Source organism: Labeo rohita, chromosome 7 (assembly GCF_022985175.1).
Source record: "Labeo rohita strain BAU-BD-2019 chromosome 7, IGBB_LRoh.1.0, whole genome shotgun sequence".
Classification (NCBI taxonomy): domain Eukaryota; kingdom Metazoa; phylum Chordata; class Actinopteri; order Cypriniformes; family Cyprinidae; genus Labeo; species Labeo rohita.
Window position 1 is genome coordinate 10,152,101 of NC_066875.1, and position 26,162 is coordinate 10,178,262.

Sequence of the window (26,162 nt, forward strand, 5' to 3'; positions counted from 1 at the left end):
TATTACATTTAAAAACATAGTATGAATACGTTTTAATGTTTTAAGACCTGACAAGACTTTTTTTTTTAATGTACAATGGCCTTCTTCGAAGTACCTTGGAGTAGCACGTAAGTATCATGATTGTCACTTTGTTCTGTATTATTCAAAATTCCATGTAATACAATCAGTTGCACCATGGTATTGCCAAGTACTTTATGCAGTGAGTGCTTATCCTTATTTTTCTATTATACAGTGTTAAGTAATGAGTAATACAGAAAATGACAATTAAGTCTTTTCCAGTATCACTGCACAGGATTGTAAGTCTTAAAATCAAAATGTCTTAATTTCACAAGTCTGTGATCATGGATAACAATGTATTAGAGGCTTTTGGAATGAAGAGTCTTGGTTTAAAATCAGACTTTGCATGTATTTGAGTGCCTGCTCCCATTTCCCTAATGAAGTTAGTTCACATTCACTGTTTTCACAAAGTGAGATTTCAGATTTGCCTAAGATGTACGTAGGCTCTCTGTTTTTCAGTCCACACAGACTTTCCGAGACTGAAGGTTGCTTTTCAGCGATTATCAGTCATGGCTTTCTCAAAGAAAGCACTTGTTTATTGCTGGATTTCAATTGTTTTGATACCGCTTACAACTTGTAAGGATGAACCAGAAGAAAGTGGACAGAAGAAATATGAGTATGGAAGGAGAATTTTGGAAATTCATGGGGGAATAGTGTATGAGTTTGTTCAGGAATCCATGCCATGGGCTGAAGCCCAAAAGAGCTGTGAAAATCAAGGAGGACATCTTCTGAGGGACTTGGATGTTGAAATTAAGGAGCTCCTACTAACCCAGTCCACAGAAACTGGACCGTGGTGGGTCAGTCGGGAGTTGATGTACAAAAATTCCATCAGCGGTGAGTAAAGTTCAGAGTTTTCCACCTGTAAACTCTCAGTACTTCTATGCCCTTCCTATGTAACAAGAAAAGTCAAACCTGTGCCTGAAAATAGAAAGTGCTGATAGGTGGCATAAGTTAAATATAACAAGCTATTTCTTGTCTCACAAGAACTTTTGATTTGTTTAACACTTTATTTTAAGGACCAATTCTCACTATTAACTAGCAGCTTATTAGCATGCATATTGGATGTTTATTAGTACTTACAAAGCACACATATATATATAATGCCTTATTCAGCTTGACCATATTTTAGATCCCACACCTAAACTGAACAACTGCCTGATAACCAGCAAATTAGGAGTTTACTGAGGAAAAAGTCATAGTTGATAGTTAAGAGTGAGAATTGGTCCCCAAACTAAAGTGTGACCAAGTTTTGAATTCCAATGATTTACTAGGGTTTGTATGAAGAAATTAATTTGGTTAGGCAGAGCAAACTGATGTTACATTCATAAAAAAAAAAACTTTCAGTGAACAGTTCTTAAAAAGAACCATTTTGAAGAACATTTTAAAAATCTAAAGAACCTTTATCCACTATAAAGAACCTTTTCTACATTTGAAATGTTCCATGGATGTTCAAGGCTCTTCATGGAACCATTGATGCCAATAAAGAACCTTTGTTTTTAAGAGTGTAGTGCAATATTTTAGCTGGTATCATACTGTTTTGCCTAAAAATAAAGGTCCAGTTGGAACCAATTAGGGTTTTACAGTCTGATGCCACACAAGAACCCAGAAATCAGTGTGTTTATTTGAACAACCTTTTATTATGATGTAATCTCATATATTTAATCTTCAATGAACCATATAGTAATACTTAAAACTTAAGATCCCTATACAAATGATCACTGCTGATCAAAAATAGCTTTCACCTTAAGAGTATATAATGAAATAAAGTAAATTAAATATCATTCATACAGATTTTTGTACATGTTTGGGTGTGTTTACAGGATTTGAACCTGTCTCATATTCCCCTGGCAAAAATGCTGGCAGTGATGTCAATAAAGATCACTTGGCTTGCACCTATATGGTCAAAGATCCATTTCAGCTGGTGACCACACCCAACTGCAGTATGAGCTTTAGCTCCCTCTGCACACGAGGTACAGAAACAAATCACCTCTCCTCAACACAAACATAACATAAAACAACATTGTTGATGATGTGAATCAGAATACCTGGACAGTACGTAAAAGAGTTCGATTACTATGTTTTCTCTTTTAAATATGGAACAGAATGTAATGTAGTTATGCCGTTACAGATTTAAATAAACATCTGACATCAAGCAAAGCAAACAAAAGGAGCCGCAGAAGTCTTACTGACACTTTAACATCACTGACAACCAATATAGGAAATACTGCTGCGCTTTTGGAGGTTGGTGACGTTATTCAATTGTAAAAGAATTTGGGCCTATGTTTTATTTCAGTAAGGTGGGCTCTTCAGATCCAGATCTATTATATGAAAGCAAATAAATGAGAAAAGGAGAGGTAGAGCTAAGGATAAGGGTATGAAAAAGCTTAAAGAAAAGACCACTTGGTATATCTTGCTTAAAATGGCTCATTACATACTATTATGAACATCTTTTATTTGAACTGGTTGAGCTTGTGAACTTGTGAGATAATTTGAACTGTTCTTGTTAATGTTGCAGAATGCCAAAAACATATTGAAGGATTTGGAGACAACAACAGAAGAACTAACAAAGGACAACAAGGTGATTCATACATTATATTTACATCATATTTTTGTCGGTCCAACATATCAGATTTGTATCGCCCTGTAAGATTTTCAGTAATAGTATAGAAATATTTTTCATTAAATATTACATTACAATTATTTAAATACTTACAAAAAGTAAAAATATCCTCATTTGTGCACATCAGCAAGTCTGCTAGGCATTAATACAAGCATTGGCCCAATAGGGCAAAGAACAGTTCATTTAGCTGGCCTAAAACGCTCTTCCATTGGTCTTGGGCCAACATACCATCTTTATTGTTGATCCCTGCATAAGATCAGTGATAATGTTCTCATTGCTTCATAATCTTTAAACCATAATGTTCCATTTATTTTTGTATTGATGTAAATTATTTTCTTTCACTTCTTACTCGGATAGATCAAATATCTGCAAAACCTATATGATCACCTCCTGAAGGGCACTACAGTGGATCCAGTCCAACTTGATGAAATTATGAACAGCACTGCAGCCATGCTTTTGTACTCACAAGAGTGTGAACCTGACAACATGGATGATGTAAGTCAGGTTATCAGTGGATTAAACGGTTTTGAGGCTGGACAGATGAATGCTTTACTTTGCTATAGATTTTCATCTGTGCATTTCTTTCTTTTTTCTTATCAAACAGCTTGAGGACCTCATCACTCTTGCTGGCCTAATTTACGGGAAGGCTCTAGCTACTAATGGTGACATTGTCAAGGAACTTCCAACAGGCACCATTTATGTCACCAGGTCATAATTAGTTGAATGATTACTGGCCTATGTTATCATATGCAATGGTTTATATTTGATGTACAGCTGTGTCTCCATAGGCAAGATTCAAGTACCCTGGGTGGAAAAGCGGTTGGCTCAGTCGATGGAGGATTTTGCCAACTTCCGTCTCTTTCTGCAATGAGTAGTCAGCTGCCCACTGGGAATGTCAATGTTCAGGTTTGCTAACATGGCATTCACTAATGTATCAAAGTTTTTAAAACCAAGGCATAAAATACAGTCAATCTAGAAACTAAATTAATTCCATTTACTTCCTTAATATAGTACATATTTCTGCTCTTATTATGCTTGTTTCATAAGTGCACATTATTCCAAAAGAGACCAAAAAAGTCTCTGTTCTTCATAATAATTAATCCTGTCACTTGCTGTGCCTCTAAAATTCTCCTTCTTTTTTTTTTCTTTTTTTTTTTTTGCTGACCTGGTCAAGTGTTATTTTTAACCACTCCCCACTTTAACCATTTACAATCATTTTACAGTCATAATCATGATTTGAAGATGATAAAAACTTTATTTCACAGCTCTTCCAATTTAAAGAGAATCCACTGGAATCAAGGTCCAACGAAAGCATCACTGGAACAACTTGCAGCTTTTCTTTGCAGAATGGAAGCAATCCACTCAAATTTTCAAATCTTCCAGAGAATATTGAGGTGAAAACAAATAACTGAACTCATTTTGTTACATATTAGTTTGAGGACCATATTGAGCTTACTTCATCAATTTCAAATATGTGACCTTGGACCACAAAACCAGTCTTAAGTAGCACAAGTATATTTGTACCAGTGGCCAAAAATACCTTCATGGGTCAAAATTATTATTATATCAGATCATTAGGATATTAAGTAAAGATCATGTTCCATGAAGATATTTTGTAAATGTCTTACGGTAATATATCACAACGTAATTTTTGATTAGTACTATGCATTGTTAAGAACTTCATTTGGACAACTTTAAAGGCAATTTTCTCAATATTTTGATTTTCTTGGATTTCAGATTTTCAAATAGTTGTGTCTTGGTCAAATATTGTTCTATCATAACAAACCAATTAAATTTCTTTGTAAGCAATAAGCAGCTACTGATGCTTCTCTCTGTACAGATATATCTGCCTCGGCCTGAAGCTGATGAGCCTGAAGTTGTAGATATAGCCTGGAAACCAGGGTTTACCATCAACTCAAAATTCAACATCTCAGACGTAAATGTGACTGTGGTTGTTACAGCAACACCAAGTCAAAACGTAACTCTAGGTTTTACTTTGTACCCACCAGAGGAGGCAAACGCCACCCATTTAAATCAAAGCACTAATGTAACCTACAAAGGTAAAGTTTGAAACATAAATGAATAAAATGAATAGTTCACAAGTTACTATTATTAAGAGATAAAGACCTTTCCCCTGCATTATTTGTGCAACAGACAATTATCGCTGGCTGATCACCCCTGAAATGAGAAGGGGAATTGAGGGGGGCTGGAAGGTGGCAGTACAACCAATTGATCATTCCTCAAGTGTATCGGTGACCTTTAAAGTCTCAGTTTTTGTAACCAAGTGCCTGTTTTGGGACACCGAACTTGATGCCTGGAGTAGAGAGGGCTGCATGGTAAGCCTCTGTAATGGTTTCTCATTTAATATGTACATGTAATATACAGTCTTTTCATGATGTTTATGATATTATATCTATCCAAAGGTTGGTCAAAATACAATGCCGAACCTAACTCACTGTTTGTGCAACCACACAACGTTCTTTGGGAGCTCCTTCTTTGTGATGCCCAACAGAGTTGATTTATCCCAGACGGCAGCTTTGTTTGCCACAGTTAAAGAGAACTATATAGTGGTGGTTTTACTCAGCTGCTTCTTTGCCCTCTACCTGGTGGTTGTAATGTGGGCCTGGTATGCAGACCGCAAAGCACTCAGAACGGTACAGTATACTCACTTTAACTTTTTACTTAACACACTCATGTGGCTTGTTGAGGACAGAGGTGCTATGACCGAACATTATCATCAATAATTGATGATAAAACAGCTGACAAAATTTCAGTTACATTCAAGGAGTGGAGTGATGAAGCCATTTTTGGAGATTAGGGGCCAGATTTACAAAAAAAAAAAAAAAAAAAAAAAAACCCTAAGAGCAATTATTTTATTTGTATGTTTCTTTTGAAAAATAAATAAATAAATAAATACAAAAAAACTTATCTTAAGAAAAAAGATAAAATCATTACACATTTTTTTTAAATACTAATATTTCCTAACTTATGCTAGAAAATAAATAAAATGACAGTTCAGAAAAATACAGCTCTAAATCCAGACACAGAACATATTTTCTTTCCTAATTGAGCTAACAAGTAAAATCACATTCCCTTTTTATTTAAAACAGCTACTGAAGTGCATTTCCAAGTAAAATGTAATGGTCGTTTGATGTTGTGTAGAGATGTCTTTCCAGTCACCACAACACACCGCTTTAAGTTAAACCAGTATGCTTTACCTATGTCGTGATCATCTTTGAAGATGATGTAGACTTAATTTGACTAGATTGTAAAATCAGCTGCAGGTAAAAAGTTTTAGGGTATTGGTTTCAGTTTAATGTGGTGTGTCCTATAGCACTACATTATCAGTCATTTTCAAAAGCTAGGAGAAAAACATCACCTTTAAATAAATGCAAATGGTTTTTTACTTTCACCAGAGTATGATTTTATCAAAACACATTGGCACATAACAGAATTTCAATGCTAAACTGATTTTATTGTATCCACCAAGATCCTTGATACATATTCCTGTAATGTGGTAAAATATCTGTGTCCACAGCGTAAGATGACTCTGTTGGAGGACAGTCATCCATGTGCCCTGTACAATTACCTTGTGAATGTGCAAACAGGCCACAGAAGAGGGGCTGGCACCACTGCGAAGGTGATACACTCTGTGTTTATGTGCTTGTCCTCACTTTCTGAACTTAAGGAACTTTCAGCTTTTCAGTGATACTCATTGATATGTTAAGAAGGTTCTTAATTCAAGTGTTTTTTTTTCTCAGGTAATGGTGACCCTCCAGTTCACAGATGGGCAAAGTGAACCTTTCAATTTGTCTGACCCTGAGAAGCCAGTGTTTGAGAGGGGAGGGGTGGATGTGTTCATACTCAGTATGCCTTTCTCTCTTGGAGAACTGCAGAGCATTGACATATCGCATGACAACTCAGGTGGAAGCCCTGACTGGTAAGTGTCTGCATGTCCCGGCTTTTGCATGCTTTTTCGTATTTTTGCATAGCAAGGCAGAAACAGAGTACACTTTAAAATGAGGTGAGTATTTTGTGCTGTTTACTATTCCTTTTGTATTTCATTTAATCTTAACAATTCACACACAAACATACACATAAATAAAATATAATAAAATATACACTAAAAAAAATCTATGAACACATTAAAATCTAAAAGAGTATGATTTTTACAGAAAATTTTGGCCAGACCCTACTAAAAAAGTAATAGATTTAAAATGCATTTATTTTATACTATGTATAGTTAAAATCTATCAACATAATTACTGACATATACTGACTTACTGATTTAAAAATTGTAGTTAAACTTTATTTGGAGTACTACTTGTGCACAATGCACATTTCTTAATATTAAGTCTAAAGTATGTTTTAACGTCACTTTTGATTAGGATTGTATGATCTTTAAATGATATTTCAAGTGTACCTAAAGTATACTTGCAATAGCTCCATTTTAGCACCATCAAATATACTTAAGTATGTCTTTAGTTGGACTAGTTTTGCACAATTAAAGTGCATTAAGTACAAAATTTGTTGTTCCAATATACCAGTTTAATATACTAAAAGAACAATTGCAGGGTATTTTTAAGTACATAGTATGTAAATGTATTTGTATGAAATAAATGTATTTTAAATACATTTTAATATATTTATTCTATTTTTTAAAGATACAATCATACTTTGAATTACAGGCCAAACCATCAGAGTTTGTGGCATGTGATTGCTCCTAAAAACTATCCTTATCCCTTATCTGATAATGTCATTGAAGGAGGTCCAAAAGCTAATTTCACTTTCAAAATTCGTCCTTAATCTATGGCAGAAGTGTCCAATCCTGCTCCCGTAGAGCCACAATCTGTCAGTCTTTAGATTTAGATGCACCAACTTAGTTTTTGAAAATGGCTAGACACATGCTGGCAAGTTTGTTGAGGAAGGTTGAATAGCATTGTAACTTCAGGAACAGGACTGGACACCCCTGATCTTTGAAGTGATGGGTGAAAGCAATATGCCTATGAATGAATTACTGTAGTTTGCATGTGTTTCACATCACGAAATGTTCCATCAGGTACTTAGACAGAATCACGGTACAGGATTTACAGACACAGGAGGTCACACACTTTCTGTGCTCCACCTGGCTGAGAAGTGAAATGTGCAAGAGGACTTTCAACTCAGCCAACATGAATGAAATTGCAAGCTTTGGGTAAAAACTTTAACTTATATTCTTATAGAAACTATATCTAATTATTATTATACCTTTCAACTTATTCTATATTAGACTATTTTCCAGATTTTAGATTTGAAAGGTCATCAAAATTATGAAATAACATTAATTATGAAATAACATTAACATTATCCCCACCTGTAAGTCGCTTTGGATAAAAGCGTCTGCTAAATGAATAAATGTAAATGTAAATGTAATGGAAGGATGGGAAATAGCAGCAAGCAGCGATTAATAAATCAGATGAATTTTAGATTTTAGATTTTAACTTCTTTAGAGTAACCACTCCTTGATTATTCCTTGGTATACTCTGGACATTAAGTCCAGGCTTCATTTAGAAATATTTTCATTGTTGAAAAAATTAATTGGCCCCATTTTGTTCTGAAATGTAATTTTCTCATAATTAACTTCTTTTTAATTAAACTGTTGTATAAAAGTAATATCACACTTGCAATTGTGCTGTTGTACTGAATACTATAGTATATTATTACAGCACTATATTATATGAAGAGTTCAGATGCAAAAGCCTCTAAATCCATCTGACATATTTCTTTAAAATTATTATTTCTTTCTGGCTACTTTGTATAGGTTTCTATGTAAGTACTGGTATTTCTGATTGGGCTGAGGCTGGAATTAAGCGAGTTTGAAGTAAATATATTTGATGGACATAAACTGTGTGTCAGGAGCATTCACTCAGTATCATTATCCCATTTTTGACCGAAATGGCTCTTAGCTGGTTTTGCATCTGAACTCTTCATATATACCCTAGTAAAAAAGTAATAGATTTAAACAGCATTTATTTTATACTAAGTATAGTTCAAGTCTATTAACATAATTACTGACATATCGCTCGAGACTTATAATATAAAAATTGTAATTAAACTATATTTGGAGTACTACTTGTGCACAATGCACATTTCTTAATATTAAGCCTTAAATATGTTTTAACGTCACTATTGATTAGGATTGTATGATCTTTAAATGATATCGAAAGTGTACAATAAATGATTTAAAGTGTACCTGAAGTATACTTGCAAAAAGTTCCACAATAGTTAGCACAATCAAATATACTTAAGTATATCTTAAGTTGGATTTCTGCACAATTAAAGTGGAAAATTAGTTGTTCCAATTTAGCAGACTTTAAATATACCAGTTTAGTATAATAAAAGGACAGTTGCAGGGTATTTTATTAAGTACATAGTATGTAAATGTATCTGTAGTATACTTAGCATGAAATAAACATATTTTAAATACATTTTTTTGTATATTTATTTTTTTTTACTAGGGTAGCCTTAAAGTCTTTAGATTGTTAATGTACATTTTAAAGTATTTTCAAATAATAATTCTGGATACATGTACCTTCCCTACCAACCCTTCTCCCAGTAATATCTTCCAGACCCGAACATCTTCTGGCTTCCGGGATGAGCACATCTGGGTGTCAGTCGTCGACCCCCCACGGCGCAGTCCTTTTACACGTGTTCAGAGGGTGTCGTGCTGCATGTCTCTGCTGCTCTGCACTATGGCCATTAACATCATGTTCTGGAACCTTCCTATTGACGAAGAGTCTCCTGTCCTTTTAAAGATAGGTCAGAAAACCTCCCTGCGGCATTTCTCATTTTCTAAAATTATGTAATGCACAAATGTGATGCCACACCACTTGGGTATTTTTATGCAATGCATGTTTGAGAGAGTCATGCTTTGAGGGAGCATGAGTTGCTCATTAATTTATGTTCACTACACATGAACATCATAAATATTGTAAAATATAATGCATAATAATATTAATTAGTTAAAGCGAGAGTTAAAGCCTGACATCGTTCTACTTCTGTTCAGAATGTGGATAACCACAGAGTTACTGGTGGCCATTGACTTCCATAGTGACAGAATTTTCATTTTCGGGTGAACTATCCCTTTAATAATAGTTATTTTCGTAAATTTACACAAAATATTTTCTTGCATGTTCCAGGCTCTTTTGAACTGACATGGCAGGAGTTCATGGTAGCCATAGAGAGCGGCCTTTTTATGTTCCCCATCAACATCCTGATCATTACTATCTTCAGACACATCAAACCACGCATTCTCCCTAACAAAGACCAGGCTGCCACCTCCAAGAAAACACCAGCAGCTGCTGCTGTGTCTATGAACACTATCATAAAGGTTCTTGCAGAAGTTGTTCTGAAGCATAATAACTGTTCTCTCCAATAACACATAATTGTGAGTGCAGTGTTATATTATTATAAGTGTGTGTTCTGTTCCTACCCTTAGGAAACCATAGGACTGTTAAACCATCTGAGCAAAAGTCCGAAAAACATGCTGTCTGCAAAAGAGATACGGCCGGAGACCAGTGGTGATCTTTTCTGGGCCTTGAGTAAAGTGAATGACGTCCTTCAGATTATGCAAGGTTCATTGATCAGCATTACACACATTTCATTTCGTTGTGTTCTTAAAGGATTAGTTCACTTCCAGAATGAAGTTCATCCAGAATGTTCATGTCTTTCTTTCTTCAGTCGCAAAGAAATTAAGTTCCAGGATTTTCCTCCATATAGTGGACTTCTATGGTGGCCAACAGGTTGAAGGCCCAAATTGCAGTTTCAGTTCAGCTTTAAAGGGCTCTACTCAATCCCAGCCAAGGAATAAGGGTCTTATTTAACGAAAAAAAAATATGAATTTATATTCTTTTTAACCACAAATGCTTGTCTTGCACTAGCTCGTCCTCACTCATTATGTGATCACACACACAAGACTTAGGCGGAAGTAGCAACCGAGTGTCTATGTGATTGTGCAATGAGTGAAGACGCGCATATGCATCGCAGAGCTAGTGCAAGGCTAGTGTTTGTGGTTAAAAAGTATATCAATTAGTACTTTCTTAAGAAAATGGCCAATCGTTTCACTAGGTAAGACCCTTATTCCTCAGCTGGGATCGTGTAGAGCGTTTTGAAGCAGCAATGAAAATGCAGTTTGGACCTGCATCTTGTTGGCCACCATTTCTCCACTTTATGGAGAAAAATCCTGGAAAGTTTTCCTCAGAAGCCTTAATTTCTTTTCAACTGAAGAAAGAAAGACATGAACATCCTGGATGACACGGGGGTGAGTAAACTATCAGGAAATATTTATTCTGCAAGCGAACTAATCCTGTCTCCATAGTTAGCATTATGTCAATGTCATTTGCTCATGATGCATTTTACTCAAATCGTTATTCAGAGACTCATCATATCTCTGTTCTGTGTTTCAACTCAGTGGAAAATGTTGGTGATCCTCACTGGTCGTACTGCAGCCGCTTTGTGTTCTATTCTCTGAGCCACATTTCTAACCTACTGGAGCATGTGGGAGAAAAGGGCTATTTCCTTAATGAGGAGCTTCAGCAGGCACGGGGGACGGTCAGTGTTCTGCTGAAGAAGGCTGAAATGGCTTCTCTCCAGCACGTTTCCCAAAGGTCAGGACTGTCACCTCTGCAGCTCCTTGTACACATATCAAAAATGATTCACTTTTACACTAAACTCAGAACCCGTTAGGATCTCTGTGATGATTCTCATGTTATTTTAACCTTTTTGATCGATTACTATTCCATAATTCACTATCGGTACTGTTTAATTGTTTTTAACATTTAAGCTGGTTCTTTGAAAAATACAGTAATAAGTAGATGTGCTTGTTAGCTGAAATGCGAGAATTCTGTTTCTTCTATTAAAACAGATTTTATTGTTGTTGTTGTTGTTCCAGCCAACCATTTGTGCAAGTACAGAAGAAGAAACAGGGTTGGTGGTTGCCTTGGTGGTTTCTGTTTATTGGCTGGGTCCTGCTTTTTGCCATGAGTGGTATTTCCACCTTCTTCACCCTGCTTTATGGCTTCCAGTACGGAAGGGAGTCTTCCATCCAGTGGGTCATCACTCTTACATTATCTCTTGTCCAAAGCATCTTCATCTTGCAGCCCCTTAAGGTAGGAACCAGTGGGATCGTCTTCTCAAGAGAAAAATCTGAGAAGCAGGTGTAGCTCACCCAAAAATGACAAATGTCTGTCATTCTATTTTGCCAAAGGTTGAAGTGTCATGTTTGGCATCAAGCATTAAGCATTTATGATCAACTAAAGGATACTTTAATGTAATTTCTGTTGAAACCTGTATGTTATGTATATGCAGTTGAGGTCAAAAGTTTACATACACCTTGCAGAATCTGCAAAAAGGTAATTATTTTACCAAAAAAGGAGAGATCATATAAAATGCATGTTATTTTTTATTTAGCACTGACCTGAATAAGACATTTTACATAAATGATGTTTAAATATAGTCCACAAGAGAAAATAATAGTTGAATGTATAATAATGACCCCATTCAGAAGTTTACATACGCTTGATTCTTAATACTGTGTTGTTACCTGAATGATCTACAGTTGTTTTTTTTCCTTGAGTCCATTGTTTGTCCTGAACAGTTAAACTGCCTGCTGTTCTTCAGAAAAATCCTTCAGGTCCAACAAATTCTTTGGTGTTTCAGCATTTTTGTTTATTTAAACCCTCTTCAGCAATGACTGTATTATTTTGAGATCCATCTTTTCACACTGAGGACAACTGAGGGACTCATATGCAACTATTACAGAAGGTTCAAACACTCACTGATGCTCCAGAAGGAAACACAACGCATTAGGATCTGGAGGGGTGAAAGCTTTTTGCATAGAAGATCAGGGTAAATTTAAATTATTTTGTCTTTTGGGAAACATGTAAGTATCTTCTCTAGCTTCTGAAGGGCAGTACTAAATGAAAAAAGAAAAGATATTTAGACAAAATAAGAAGAATGTACACATCTTCATTCTGTTCAAAAATTGACACCCCCTGGCTCTTCATGCATCGTTTTTTTCCTTCTGGAGCATCAGTGAGCGTTTGAACCTTCTGTAATAGTTGCATATGACTTTTAGTAAAACTTTAAATTTGACATTACATGAAAGTGTATCTCTCTTTGCATACACTTAAATGAATAATGTGTTTTATTACATAAGTACTAAGTTATGAGTATGAGTGAATACATTTTTTATTTTTGGGTGAATTATCCTCTTTTGCAACAGTCTCAGTTTGCCCTCTATTTAATCTCACTGATGTCTAGGAGAAACAATTGTGATTTTCATGTGTGATTTCTCCTCCTAACTCTTCTGTGTGACAGGTAATATTTGTGGCTATCTTCTTTGCCATGATCCTGAGGCCAGTAGCTGTGGAGAACAATGAGGAAGTCGAACTGCTCCTGCAGGGTGAGAACATGCACATCAAAAAAACAAAACAACTTTGTCCCTGTCAGCATCAGAACAGTATTACCAGACACAAAAGCTGTTCTTATTAATGCTTTATTGCCATTTTACAGAGCAAAAGGAAAAATGTGAGGAATACGCTGGGAGGTCAATATCCTGATTACATCTCACCTCAGACTCAAATTGTAAAGGAAGACGCTTGATTGGAGAAGTCATCAAACTCACCCAGTTTTATTCTAGATTTTGGTGTCGGGAACAGAGGATGCCATTTTTATGTCTATAATCCATTTGTGTAGGCAGACTTTATTTTACATGTTAATATTTTAGTAACTAATGCTATGTGTACAGAACTTTGTATCAAAAAGTGGTTTACTCTATACTGTTACAATAACAATGGTGTATAGTTTAGCACACTCCAGTTATTTACTTTTTGTTTTTCTGATCAAATTAGAAAACAAAAGTGGGTTTTCTAATAGGCAATAATGTCACTTAACAGCCATTTCAACTGTCATATTGAGATTCAAACTACTTTATTTTAAAAATTACTGTCTGACAATACACATTTACATTTTAGTGGGCAGTGTCATTCTATACATTTTTGGTTAATTTACTACAAGAGCAAATTTTGGTAACTGTTCAGTAAATAGTACCACTGTGTGTCTGCTGTAATTTTTGAGCTTTGCTTCATGTCATCTCAGTATGTGGGGTAGTAGCTCAATGTTTAAGTTATATTTAGTAACACTGAATATTCACTATTATGTCTCAATCCATGTAATGTATAAATCTCTATAAAATGTATTTTAGTATACCTTCAATAAATAACTTATTTTCCAGCGCATTTAAGTATCAGTCAAAATATATTTGACATTCAATGCAATTATGATCAACAAAATAGTGCAATTTTGAAATATACATTACTGTAGAATATTTTTTTGATGGTTTTGAGTCTCTTACGCTTAACAAAGCTGCATTTTTCTTGTTGAAACAATTATATTGTGATATGTTATTACAGTATAAAACAACTTACATTTTAAAAAATAATTTATTCCTGTGTTGGCAAAACTTAACTTTAATTAGGCATTACTTAATATAAAAAACATGATGCATTTTTTTAAAATGTTTTTTAAAAATGTAAAAAATAAATATATAAATACATTTTAGTAAATAAAATGTAATCACTCCTTATTAAATTAAAATATTAATTTCTTTAAAAAAAAAAATCTTACCCCAATTTTTTTGTAGTGTATCACAGCAAATATAAAGCAAAAGCTGATAGATAGATGTCATTTACTCATTTTAACATGGATTTTCTATCTGTAAAATCATTATCTATAGGTGTTTATACTATAGTGTCAGTTGCTGACAAAAAACTACAAATTATAAATCAGCTAGTAAATGTTTAGTTCGTACTGGCAATGCAAGACTTTTTTTGCGAATAAAACAGTAGTTATAGCAGACGATGCTTCCCCCACTTTTACTTCAGCACATACTATTATTAGGAAGGTGTGTCATTGCCTCACTTGTACGTCCACTCATCCCAGCTGCAACCATCAATGTGCCCTTTCACTGTGCCCTGCTTCAGGCCACATTTGTTAGCAGTCACATGCAGACGCTCTCTCACTACACCTGGCCTCTGAAATGTCCTCTGGGTCTGTGTGTTTATACTTCACAGAGATGAGATCCTGAAGGAACGCTCACAGCCAGTGGGTTTGTGTCCTGTGTTCCTGTCTCTGTACACCTCATCTTCCCCTCCAAACCAGAACAGGAGAGCTGGTGCTGTCCAGACTGCTCACTGTCTAGCGTTGGAATGGATAATTCTGGCTTGATATGGGCATGTTGCACACCCAGCTGTTTTTTAAAAAGTTTATGCGCCAAAATGACCCACGTCTCTCAAAGTCCCTCAGATGAGAGTGTTTGGTAAGGCTTGTGTTAAGTAATAAAACATATATTATACACACACACACACACACAAGTACTTGCAAAAGAGTGTTTTCACAGCGCATCATCAATCAGCCATATTGGCGTAAACAATGCCACTGAACTAAATGGAACTTGCATATTTTGCTGATTATTGCTGCTGAAAATGATCAATCACTGTCATGTTTTGGGCTGTAGTAATCGGTCAGACTGGAAAAAACATTTGGAGCACTATTGTTGACTGCCAGAAATTATAACAAATCAAGGAGAAGAGTGCACAAAACTGAGGAACAAAAGGCATTTGGTTGGCATTTGGTTGGCAAAACTGAACCAGGATTTACAAGGTAAGAATCTTGACAACATTCGTGTTTGTTCTTATCATTTCCATCATAAGTTATTAACATAATATCATTATTTTATTTACTTGGTGGTTTTATAATGATTCAAATTTGGCTGGGGGGTTAATAAGACATTTTCTGTGGTGTGACAAAGAACACATTTAATATTGACTTTAATCTAAATACTTTAGAGCTTTGTCAACAGTAGGTAGACCCAAAAGTTTATTGAGAAAAGTCAATACAGTTTGCATGTGATGCCTCACATGAAACTATGTTTAGAAGTTTTGAAGAGTATGCCAGTTTCACTGAGGATTAAGTCATTAATTTTAAACTTTTAAGTTTAAGCTATGTGCATTTAGTCATCATGCAATTTGCAGAAAATTGTACTTACACATTCGTACACGTGTAAGTACACAAAAATGTGCAGTTTGCTTAAACTGAAAGGGATGTTTTTCAGAGATCTTGTTTTGAGTGGAAAAAATCTAATTTGAGAGCAGAATAAAGTGATTGAGGAAAAAACTGAATTATTATTAGTTGTATTTCTTCACCCTCTAGTGGTTACAACGTGTAAAAGCTGATCGTCACATCCCAAGTACAGCCAAACCTTTATAAAAAGTGCTGTATTCATTAATGGAAAAATTTGTTACAGCAGTTTAATATAATTCATGTTGTGCTAAGAAAACAATCTTAAGCTTCAATCAGTGAATCACTATTTGGGTGAGAAGTAGAAGGGTTATGAGCAAATATACTTTATTACATGGCATCAGATATGTTTTCAATGCAAGCTAAAATAAGTATCAAACATACCTAAACACTGCCAGATTTGTATTTGGATGATTTAAGAAAAGAAAACACAAATTAGTGTTATAAAGTCAAGTGGAAAGCATCCAAAACAAAGCTTTCAAAACATAAGACATTGACACTCACAGTCAATTCTTATAACAAACAAGTCAATGATATATGGTAAAAAAAAAACCACCAAAGAGAACAATTAGCATGTAAATACTTATTCAAATGTGGAGTTCATGGTACAAGCTGTCAGGAAAGTCATATTTCCCAGACCAAGGTGTGGAACAGCAAGGCCACAGCTTGAGATGTGGAAACTAAGGCAAATTCAGTGCAGAAACACACGGACAGGACTAGAAAGAGGAGTGTTATTAACTAGACAAAATACAAAGCCTTTCCTTAGAGTCAAATTAAGATGGCTGACAGGAGTTAACAGAAAACATAGAAAAGAAATGTGTCACTTGAGGACACAGAGATGACTCAATACATGTGAGGCTGAAATAAAGGAATCTCTCAGGCCACCAGAAACAAGCAACCTTTGGTGCTCATTTGAGAACACCAGAGCATCCGGTCTAATTCTGTCAATGACAAAAAGCTGAGTCACTTTGTATAAACATTGTGATCCACTAACAACCTATGACATCATACAATTGTTTGCAGGTTCATAGTCATTGAAGAGTGCATTGCACAACTCTGGGTGTAAATAATGGCAACAGGTTCTACCTGCTTTTTCCTAGAGGCGTCGTACAGTTTTCTGATTTGCTGCTGGGGAAAAACTTTTTGAACATGACAGAATTATAATCTAATCTATAATATAAATACTCAATAGATTTCTCCGGTGGTCATACAAAGCGCAGAGATTACACTACAGATGATTAACTAGTTTTAGCTGTCAGCAAGGCCCTCTAAGCAAAGTGCTTGTTAAAAGGGTAGGCGATTTGTCAACAGTCCACATGTTATGGAAAAGTCTAAAATGAGCGTATAAATTTCTGCCACAGCCATAAACAAGTGTCTATACAGCATCCGATCCTTCATCGTGTTAATTAACAAATATTATATTACACCTCCACCAGAAGACCTGTGAATATGTGAATATGGACAGGGTACATTGAATTACTCTTGTGTGGCAGCTGAGACAGATGTTTTGACTCCCAGATGCGCTCTCTGTAATTAGGTCTTCTTCTTGAGTTCTTCAAAGCGTCGTGACAGGTCGTCAAAGTCAATGTCGTCTGATGTGTTGGCGTTCGCGCCGAAGGAGGAGGCTGGGAGTGTGTCGGGAACAGATGGAAGTTCGGGAAGGGTAGAGTTGTCGTAGATCTGAGAAGACGGGGCTGGGCCTGGAGAGAAAACAGAGCTTTTAGAAAGAAAAATCTCACTACGGTAGCGCTAAAAAATTTTATTAGGACAGAGCACATACCTGGGACGACCTGGGAAGGATTAGAGGGTTTGACAGACAACTCATCGATCTTGACACATGAAAAACACATGAAAACATGTTGACAACTGCTCATACATATATAGCAACTCCTGCAAATAATCAACACTGCTATATTGATACTGTGAAGGATTAGAATTATGAGCCGTGCACTGTGAGTTAGAACAAACCACCCTGGTGAGTGAATGTAGTGAATATTTTGACAACTTGGGTCTCATTTATAAAGGTGTGCACAGAATGAATGAATCCGAAATGTTCAAGTACAACAATTTTTAAAATGATCCTACAAACAATTTCGGGAAAGCAAAAGCAGCTGCTAATTTGCACATATAACATAATGTTAATGCATATGTAATAAACAAATTTGGAATAAACAATGCTGAATTATTTTAATTACGATTTATACTATATATATATATATATATATATATATAGCAGCCAAAATATCCTAATAACCAGCTGCTGTGATGTCTGTTAATCAAAGAGCAAAATTAAAAACAAAAAATAAAATAAAACACGGAAGTCAATAACTTCTGTAGTTTTAAGCTTTGTCTTTTATTTAATTTAGATTTTAGTGTTTGATAACTTTATTAAATTTGGCTATATTTTCTTGCTAAAGGTCACAGGTAGCTATACGACAGTTATTATAATAGGTTTATGTGAAGATTGTTTTAAGTTCACTTAAATTACAAGTCTAAAATGTTAGATTGAAAGCTCTCAATTATACTGCAATGTTCAATGGCTGTAGTCAATTGTTAAATATTAGAGAAAAAATTCATAGAGACGTTGTTATCAGTGATACTTGTCTTCAGCCATAAAAAAAAGATGGCAATAAACAAATCAATTGAAATTGAAAAAAATAAAAAAAATACTTCCTTTATATTGTTTCTACTTTAATTTGAAGATTAAATGTAAAAGTATTGCAATATAAAAGCATAATTAAAAATTGTACTGTTAAGTGGGATTAATCACAATTCATTTCAGAAAAAATGTGCGATTAATTCGTTATTTTTTTTAATCGATCGTACCACTAATACATATATACATATATATATATATATATATATATATATATATATATATATATATATATATATATATGTATTAGTGGTACAATATACATGCTCTTCAGCTGGCGTATGCTTAAAAACATTTCAAAATCATTTTTTCCTTTATAAACCACAACTTTTTCCTCACTTTTGTAGGATGAAGTCCATGAAATTTAGCATTAAATCTGATCGTATTGTGCATTTTATAAATGAGGCCCGTGTTGTCAATATGGTTTGTCACATTAGAGGATTTGTGGGGGAAAATGATTCAAGGTGAATGTCAAAAAAGCTAAATCAAAAGAAAAAATACTGTATTTTTGTATACAGACAATGAAACATCTTAGGTGCAAATATTTTCATGACAATTACATTTTCTTGCCTCATTTTTAATAATAATATTAACAACCTTACTGGTCCAAACAAAATGTTTCATTTTCTTTATGCAAAATATTTTTTCCTTTTCATTTTGCCAGACATGTTCTTGACAAACCATGCGAGATTCACCTTTTTAATATATGTTTTTGTGTATACTTTCCATATGACTCACATATTACTTAAATACTTAAATGCATTTCCCCCAAAAATCCCAAAAAGCCATACACTTGGTGCAAGAGAAATCAGAATGTAGTGGGTTTTGATCCTTTGCAGCCCGTAGCACATGCCTGTAAAGTCTCCCCATGTGAGTTCATAGACTGACAACGGAGCGGGACTAACACAGCATGTGAACTGGAATAAACTACTCTTCCCTGCATGGTGAACAGGTCGTCTTCATCTGTCTGGAAGGATGGGAGGAGTGGTGATCACTTGAACTTACAGATTCATAGGTGGGTGGGCAGCTGGGCAGTTGTGGGGGCTGCCCTCCTCTCACTGGAGGCTGGAAGTTGCTAAAGCCATCATAGGTGCCAACAGGACCATTAAAGGGCTCCTGCAGGGGGGAAATTATTTTAAAAGAATTCCATTAGATTTTAGGGAAAATTAGTTAGTCAGAGGTTGGTCTTACAGCTCCTTTGGGTGTTGGGTAGTTGAAAGCTGCAGGCATGGGCATTGGCATGGGCATGGGCATGGGCATAGGCATGCCAACAGCGGGAGCAGTAAACCCTCCTCCACCGCCTCCGCCACCTCCTGGCTTCTTGAAGTCGCTGTCCACATCAATCAGATCGGCCTCTTCACCCGGACACACCTCTGGCTGTGAATGATAAAAATGAAGAAAGCTTAAAACGTGTTTGAAGAGATGATGTTGGAGAGGAAGAGGAAATTAATTCCTACCCGAACCATGGCATCAGGTTCATAGGGAACGTTGTAGTTTTTGGCGATCTCAATGAGGTAACGCTCCACCAAAATCTTGGGAGGGGCCTCCACACTCAGTTTGTGCATAAGCTGCATAAATAAGGTGCGATATGAATTTACAACAGCTTAAAAGCAGATTTTTAGAATCAACTCCTTATGCATTTATGATATTTTGAATTTGTCTTGGCTCGATCAATGTAAAGGTCTATTCACACCAAGGAAGATAACTATAACAGTAACTATAACATTTTAAATAACAATTGTTCGAATTCAAATTTTATATGAATAGGGAAGTCCACACTAAAACTGTAACGATAATGGCACAGAGGAATGGCATCGCTGGAATACCCTTCAGAATGATTTTTTTCTAGCTTATGAAAGCTAACAATATTGACAGCCTTTCAGAATCCACCTGTGCATTTAAAGCGGCAGACAACACACACACACACACACACACACAAAGAACGTTATCATCTATTGGTATGTATGGCAATATTGTTATAGATATCTTTCTAGTTATCGTTCTTGGTGTGAATGACTCTTTAAGACTAGAGAATTTTTCCATCAACCAGGTAAAAGTCATAACTCTGACTATTTAAAACTGAACAGATGCTAAAACACTGGGCATGGTTAGAGATGAAAACTGGCCATAATATACTAAATGAGGATCACACATTACCAGACTTGTTACAAACACGAACTCAAACACAAATCACTGTCTTGTTGCTATGAAAACAAAATTCTGATTTGCTGCTCAAAAAAACATTATTATTATTATTATTATTATTATTATGTTGAAAACAGCTAAGTAGAATTTTTTCAGGTTTATGCATAGAAAGTTCAGACGAACCACATTCATCTGAAACTAAAATCTTTTGTAACATTTTAAATGTCTTTATCATCCTTTTTGATCAATTTAAAGCAACCTCGCTAAATAAAAGTATTAATTTCTATAATTTCTTTCTATAGTATAGTGTATAACGTTACAAAAGCTTTTTATTTCAGATAAATGCTGATCTTTGGATCTTTTGGATTTTTGGATTCATCAAAAAATGAGCAGTACAAAAAATGTTTCTTGAACAGCAAATCAGCATATTAGAATGATTTCAGAAGGATCACATGACACTGAAGACTGTAGCAATGATGCTGAAAATTTAGATTTGATCACAGGAAATAAATTACATTTTAAAATATATATAAAATACAAAGCAGTTATTTTAAATAGTAAAAATATTTCATAATATTACTGCTTTTGTTGTATTTTGGATCAAATAAATGCAGGCCTGGTGAGCAGAAGAGAATTCTTTAAAATCTTTAAAAATTTTACTGTTCAAAAACTTTTGACTGGTAGTGTAAGCTGAAACTAAAAAAAAAAAAAAAATGTGCCCATCATACACTACACATTTACCTTCGACTGCTCAAAATCTGCAGACTGGCTATGATTTTCAGCAACTATATTGACTCCTCCAAAAAGTGAATTAGTGCAGACAAAAAAAGTCATAGTTTCATTCCAGCAGTATGATTTGAGGTAGATCAGGTGTGCTGTTCCATGCCAAAAATCTAATACTTTTAGTTTTGAATCGCTTAAAGGAGCTTTAAAAATGGCCTAATCCAAGAAAGAGCAATAGTTTTTATAATGTTTGCCCAATTAATCAGTACTACTAATTCATTATGTGCCCACCACTTCTAAACAAACATGTTTCATCTTACCCTGTCATTAACTGTTCCAATCTGGTTTGTCCTGCACAGCTTTCCATACTCTTTGCTGTATTTGGCACACAGCTGATCTGAAACCTGTGAAAGAAAGAAAAAAAAAAAGACATGAATGATCCATACTAGAACTACAACCCAGAAACAGATTAAAGACAAACATATATGATACCCACAATCTTCAGTTCTGCCACTTCTGATTGCAGTCGAGGAGCAGCCCAGATGAGTGTGGACACTGCTTCTTGTAGGCCAGGGTCCAGTTCTCTGAAAAGAGGATAGAAAAATTAAAGAACATGAAAAAAAATAACAACACACATTTAACATAATAAATAAAATGTTACTCACTTCATGGACTGTATTAAGCCAAAACGGGTGAGCAGCAAATCACAGTATAACTCCAGGATCTCCATGGCCTCCACTAAATAATCCTCCCTGATGATGTGCTCCACTCTGATTCTCGCACGCTCATCTTTGCCTGCCGACAAGTAGTCTGCGATTTCCTTGCGAGCCTTCTGGGCTAATTCAGCTATTTCAGATTAAACAAATTCAATTCTGTTAAATCAACTAAACAGAACATCCACAACTTTAAAATATGTGCAACTTGTAGACAACCAAACTTACTTTTTTTCTTCTCAAGAAGTTTGAGGCGGTTTATGACCAGCCTGAGATTGACACGAAGTCTCTCGGATTTAAACCCTCCACCAAGCATGATGGAGATCTGTGGAGAAATGTCAAGAGGCAAACATCAGGGGGAGAAAAGTCTCAAATTGAAAGCCATAACATAGTCCCAGGTATTTCACATGTTATTAAAGCTAAAGCTTAAACACATTATAGAGATCTGCATTCGAGATATGCCTCCTGTTTGGTGAGTGACGTCACTGCCATATTATGACAACAGCACAAGTCAGCTTTTGGCAACCTACTTTAGTTACATCTAACACCCAGGAACCCAAGAGACAGTGTAAATAATAACAGTCCCCTATGTTAAAAAAAAAATTAAATAAATAAGTGGTAACACCATGGCATCTGATCAAATTACTGCGGTTCTGTACATATACTGTTGTAATGAATAATTTATTTATCACGGTATTTACATAGCTCTCAAAAGCACTTTTTGTTGGTTATACTCTTGCCTGTTTAGAAACAGTGGATCATTTGTTAATTCGATTCTCCTACATATGCTCTCTATTAGTATGAGTCACAACAGTTAGCCAAAACAAGAGTAAAAATAAAACAAAAACAGAGAAATAGTGTAGCTGACAAGCAGTTACTTGTTACTGCTTATATGGATTGATTCGATGCATCTCTACTAAACGTACAAATTATATTTAAAGTCAGTTTCGACTTGTCAGAAATCTGACTGTTCAAACCAGGAAGAGACTAGGTTAGCGGCTAGAGGAGCTAATCCACGAAAGTAAACAAAACCTTCAAGAACCCACAGATATTTACCAATCAGCAAAACATCGAGGATATCTCCTAAATACAGTACAGAACATATAATAAATATCATATTTACATGTCAGTTCCTCTTCAGACGCTGGCAACGAGTCGGTATCGATTAGAATGGTTGGGCGACTGCTCAGTTAGCATTTACTTCCGCCTTGGACGTGACTTCATTCATGACGCCACACGTCACATGGTCGCCAGTGGAAAACAGCTTATGAGGGGAAACCCCCGTCACTAGGGTGGACAAATCACATGTCTGGAATGATGTCATATTTATGATATCACATGACGAGATAGTCTAGATAGTCAAGTTGGCAAGAAATACCTGAGCTCACTTGTCACTACCTTAAAATAGGGCAAATAATTTGTCAGAATAGACTGAGACTGTTGTACTGAAAACAATAGTAAAACAATACTGTACATTTTTAAAGTGTGAGTGCATTGTATATGTGTTTATGATGAAAAATTAAAGGGATAGTTCTCACAAAAATGAAAATTCTATCACTCACCCTCATGTCTTTTAAGACCTATGTTCATCTTCGAAACACAAATCAGGATATTTTTGATGAAATCCAAGAGCTTTCTGACTCTGCATAGAAATTTCTTTCTTTTTGTTTTCTTTGCACACATGAAGTGTTCTTGTAGCTTCATAAAATTACGGTTGAAACACTTGGTGTCACATGGACTATTTTACTAAGGTCCTTTCTACCTTTCTGGGCCTTTAACATGTCAGAAAGCTCTTGGATTTCATCAAAAATATCTTAATTCATGTTCCAAAGATGAACAAAGATCTTACAGGTTTGGAACAACATGATGGTGAGTGATTAATGACAGAATTTTCATTTTGGGGTGAACTATCTCTTTAAGGGAACACTTAAATCACACACTGGATCTTGATGAATGAAATGTTCAAGTTGAAATTCTTTACTTACATACAATGTGTGATTCCTCGAAAATGCCAGTCTATGACATCAGTGTATTCGCCATATAGAAACTGAATGATGTTGCAGACAGCCCTAACATTCCCTACGGCATCTCCAGACTGCCATCCTGGAGGAGCTGGACTACCTGTGCAACCTGATAGATATATATCAGTATATACACTGACCAAAATTATAAACGCAACACTTGTGGCCAGCCTAAGGCACACCTGTGCAATAATCATGCTGTCTAATTAGCATCTTGATATGCCACACCTGTGAGGTGGATGGATTATCTCGGCAAAGGAGAAGTGCTCGCTAACACAGATTTAGACAGATTTGTGAACAATATTTGAGAGAAATAGGCCTTTTGTGTACATAGAAAAAGTCTTAGATCTTTGAGTTCAGCTCATGAAAAGTGGGGGCAAAAACAAAAGTGTTGCGTTTATAGTTTTGGTCAGTGTATATATCATAAAAATGTATTTGAAAAAAAATACATTGAAACCAGAATTTTTTAGAACAAGAATTATTAGAATGATCAGAAATCATTCTAATATGCTAATTTGGTGCTCAGGAATGTTGAAAAGTATTTTTGCTGTCTGGGGTAAGATTTTTTAAGGAAAAATAAAAACTTTTATTTAGCAAGGACAAGCCAAATTCTTCAGATAGAATGTATTCAATAAAATATTCAAATAGAAAAAAAAATTCTTTTACATTGTAATAATATCTCTCAATATTACTTTTACAATATTACTTTTGGTTACACTAATATAGCTCGGTGAGCATAAGAAACTTAGTTCAAAAACATAATAAATCTTAATGTTGTTTTGTAATGTACACTGTCGTTCAAAAGTATGGGATCAGTAAGATTTTTGATGTTTTTTTAAAGAAGCCTTTACTGCTCATCAAGGCTGCGTTTATTTAATTAAAAATACAGAAAAAAACAGTAATATTGTGAAATATTGTTGCCATTTAAAATAGTGCTTTTCTATTTTAATATACTTTAAATAGAATTTATTACTGTGATGATAAGCTGAATTTTTAGCATCATTACTTCAGTCTTCAGTGTCACATGATCCATCAGAAATCATTCTAATATGCTGATTATCATCAGTGCTGGAAACGGGTTTTTGGAAACTGATCATTTTTCAGGATTCTTTGATGAATAAAACATCAAAAAGAACAGCACTTACTTAAAATAGTAATCTTTTGTAACAATATACGCTACTGTTCAAAGAATGCAGTCAGTAATGTTTTTCTTTCTTCGTTCCTTTGAAAGAAATTAATACTTTTATTCAGCAAGGATGTGTTAAATTGATAAAAAGTGATAGCAAAGACTTATATTGTTAGAAAAGATTTCTATTTTGAATAAATGCTGTTCTTTTTAACTTTTCATTCATCAAAGAATCCTGAAAAAGATATCAGGTTTGAGGTTCCAAGAAAAAATAATCACAGGAATAATATTTCATAATATAACGTTATTCTGTTTTGTTTTGTTTTTTCCTTTTTTTTTTTATTTATTTTTTTTTTTTTGAGCAAATGAGGGTTCTTTAAAAACATTAAAAAGCTTACTGATCCCAAAATTATTAATTGCAGGGTATATATATATATATATTTTAATGTTTATAATGCTGTGACAATACTCATGACAATACCTCTTCTGCTCCACCCCCTCAGTGAAGTTTTCCTTCCCTCTTTATCTGTATCATTGTAAAGAAGATTCTGATCATTTGTAATATGATTGGCTAATTGAAAATATAAACATTTCAGGCCTTATCTGACAACTTGCTTAAACATGACACTTGATCTATTAAATGAGAGGAGAGGTATAATCATGGACATCTCTCACTGCTGCCATCGTTTGGAGAAAGATTAAAAGACACTTTAACATAATAAAAACAAATGTAAAAAAAAAAAAAAAAACGGAAAGAAACATCTTAATATGATCTTATAGATCCTAATGCTATCTACAAATTGTATCTCATTACTATGGAAACCACTTTTTTTCTCGCAATTTCTAGTTTATGTCACGCAAGTCTGACTTTTTTTTTCTCAGAATTGTGTCATAAACTCGCAGTTATTACTTTTTTTTTTCTCAGAACTGTGGGTATAAACGCACAATTTCGAGTTATAGAATTGCTAGATATAAACTCAGAAAT

The 26,162-nt window shown here is 34.9% G+C and overlaps 2 protein-coding genes across 2 annotated transcripts; one reads left to right on the forward strand and one right to left on the reverse strand.

The window, feature by feature from the left end:
* Window positions 1-532: 532 nt before the first annotated feature.
* pkd1l3 (polycystic kidney disease 1-like 3) lies at window positions 533-13,772 on the forward strand. The gene is made up of 21 exons (XM_051116125.1): window positions 533-891; window positions 1,878-2,027; window positions 2,186-2,298; window positions 2,573-2,635; window positions 3,035-3,172; window positions 3,282-3,385; window positions 3,466-3,583; window positions 3,943-4,071; window positions 4,518-4,737; window positions 4,832-5,013; window positions 5,101-5,331; window positions 6,216-6,317; window positions 6,439-6,617; window positions 7,737-7,871; window positions 9,273-9,475; window positions 9,856-10,046; window positions 10,155-10,290; window positions 11,127-11,322; window positions 11,607-11,823; window positions 13,034-13,118; window positions 13,229-13,772. The coding sequence occupies exons 1-21, from the start codon at window positions 567-569 to the stop codon at window positions 13,273-13,275; spliced, it is 3,264 nt and encodes a 1,087-aa protein (XP_050972082.1). The 5' UTR covers window positions 533-566; the 3' UTR covers window positions 13,276-13,772.
* A 2,229-nt stretch (window positions 13,773-16,001) lies between these two features.
* Window positions 16,002-23,280, reverse strand: ist1 (IST1 factor associated with ESCRT-III). Its single transcript, XM_051115482.1, has 10 exons — window positions 23,154-23,280; window positions 22,259-22,355; window positions 21,983-22,163; window positions 21,814-21,901; window positions 21,638-21,721; window positions 19,907-20,017; window positions 19,641-19,826; window positions 19,455-19,565; window positions 17,574-17,622; window positions 16,002-17,493 (listed from the first exon to the last, which is right to left on the reverse strand). Exons 2-10 carry the CDS (start codon window positions 22,344-22,346, stop codon window positions 17,327-17,329), a joined length of 1,065 nt encoding a protein of 354 aa, XP_050971439.1. The 5' UTR covers window positions 22,347-22,355; window positions 23,154-23,280; the 3' UTR covers window positions 16,002-17,326.
* Window positions 23,281-26,162: the final 2,882 nt, after the last annotated feature.

Bases quoted from the DNA above. Each gene is read 5' to 3' on its own strand.
- pkd1l3 (XM_051116125.1), top strand. From the start codon at position 567: ATGGCTTTCTCAAAGAAAGCACTTGTTTATTGCTGGATTTCAATTGTT. The intron at 7,872-9,272 runs GTAAAAACTTTA...CCCTTCTCCCAG, and splicing joins AATGAAATTGCAAGCTTTGG to TAATATCTTCCAGACCCGAA. The intron at 13,119-13,228 runs GTGAGAACATGC...GCCATTTTACAG, and splicing joins AGTCGAACTGCTCCTGCAGG to AGCAAAAGGAAAAATGTGAG.
- ist1 (XM_051115482.1), bottom strand. From the start codon at position 22,346: ATGCTTGGTGGAGGGTTTAAATCCGAGAGACTTCGTGTCAATCTCAGG. The intron at 22,164-22,258 runs GTAAGTTTGGTT...AATCTGAAATAG, and splicing joins ACTTCTTGAGAAGAAAAAAA to CTGAATTAGCCCAGAAGGCT. The intron at 20,018-21,637 runs GTAAGATGAAAC...TTATTTATGCAG, and splicing joins TTGGAACAGTTAATGACAGG to CTTATGCACAAACTGAGTGT.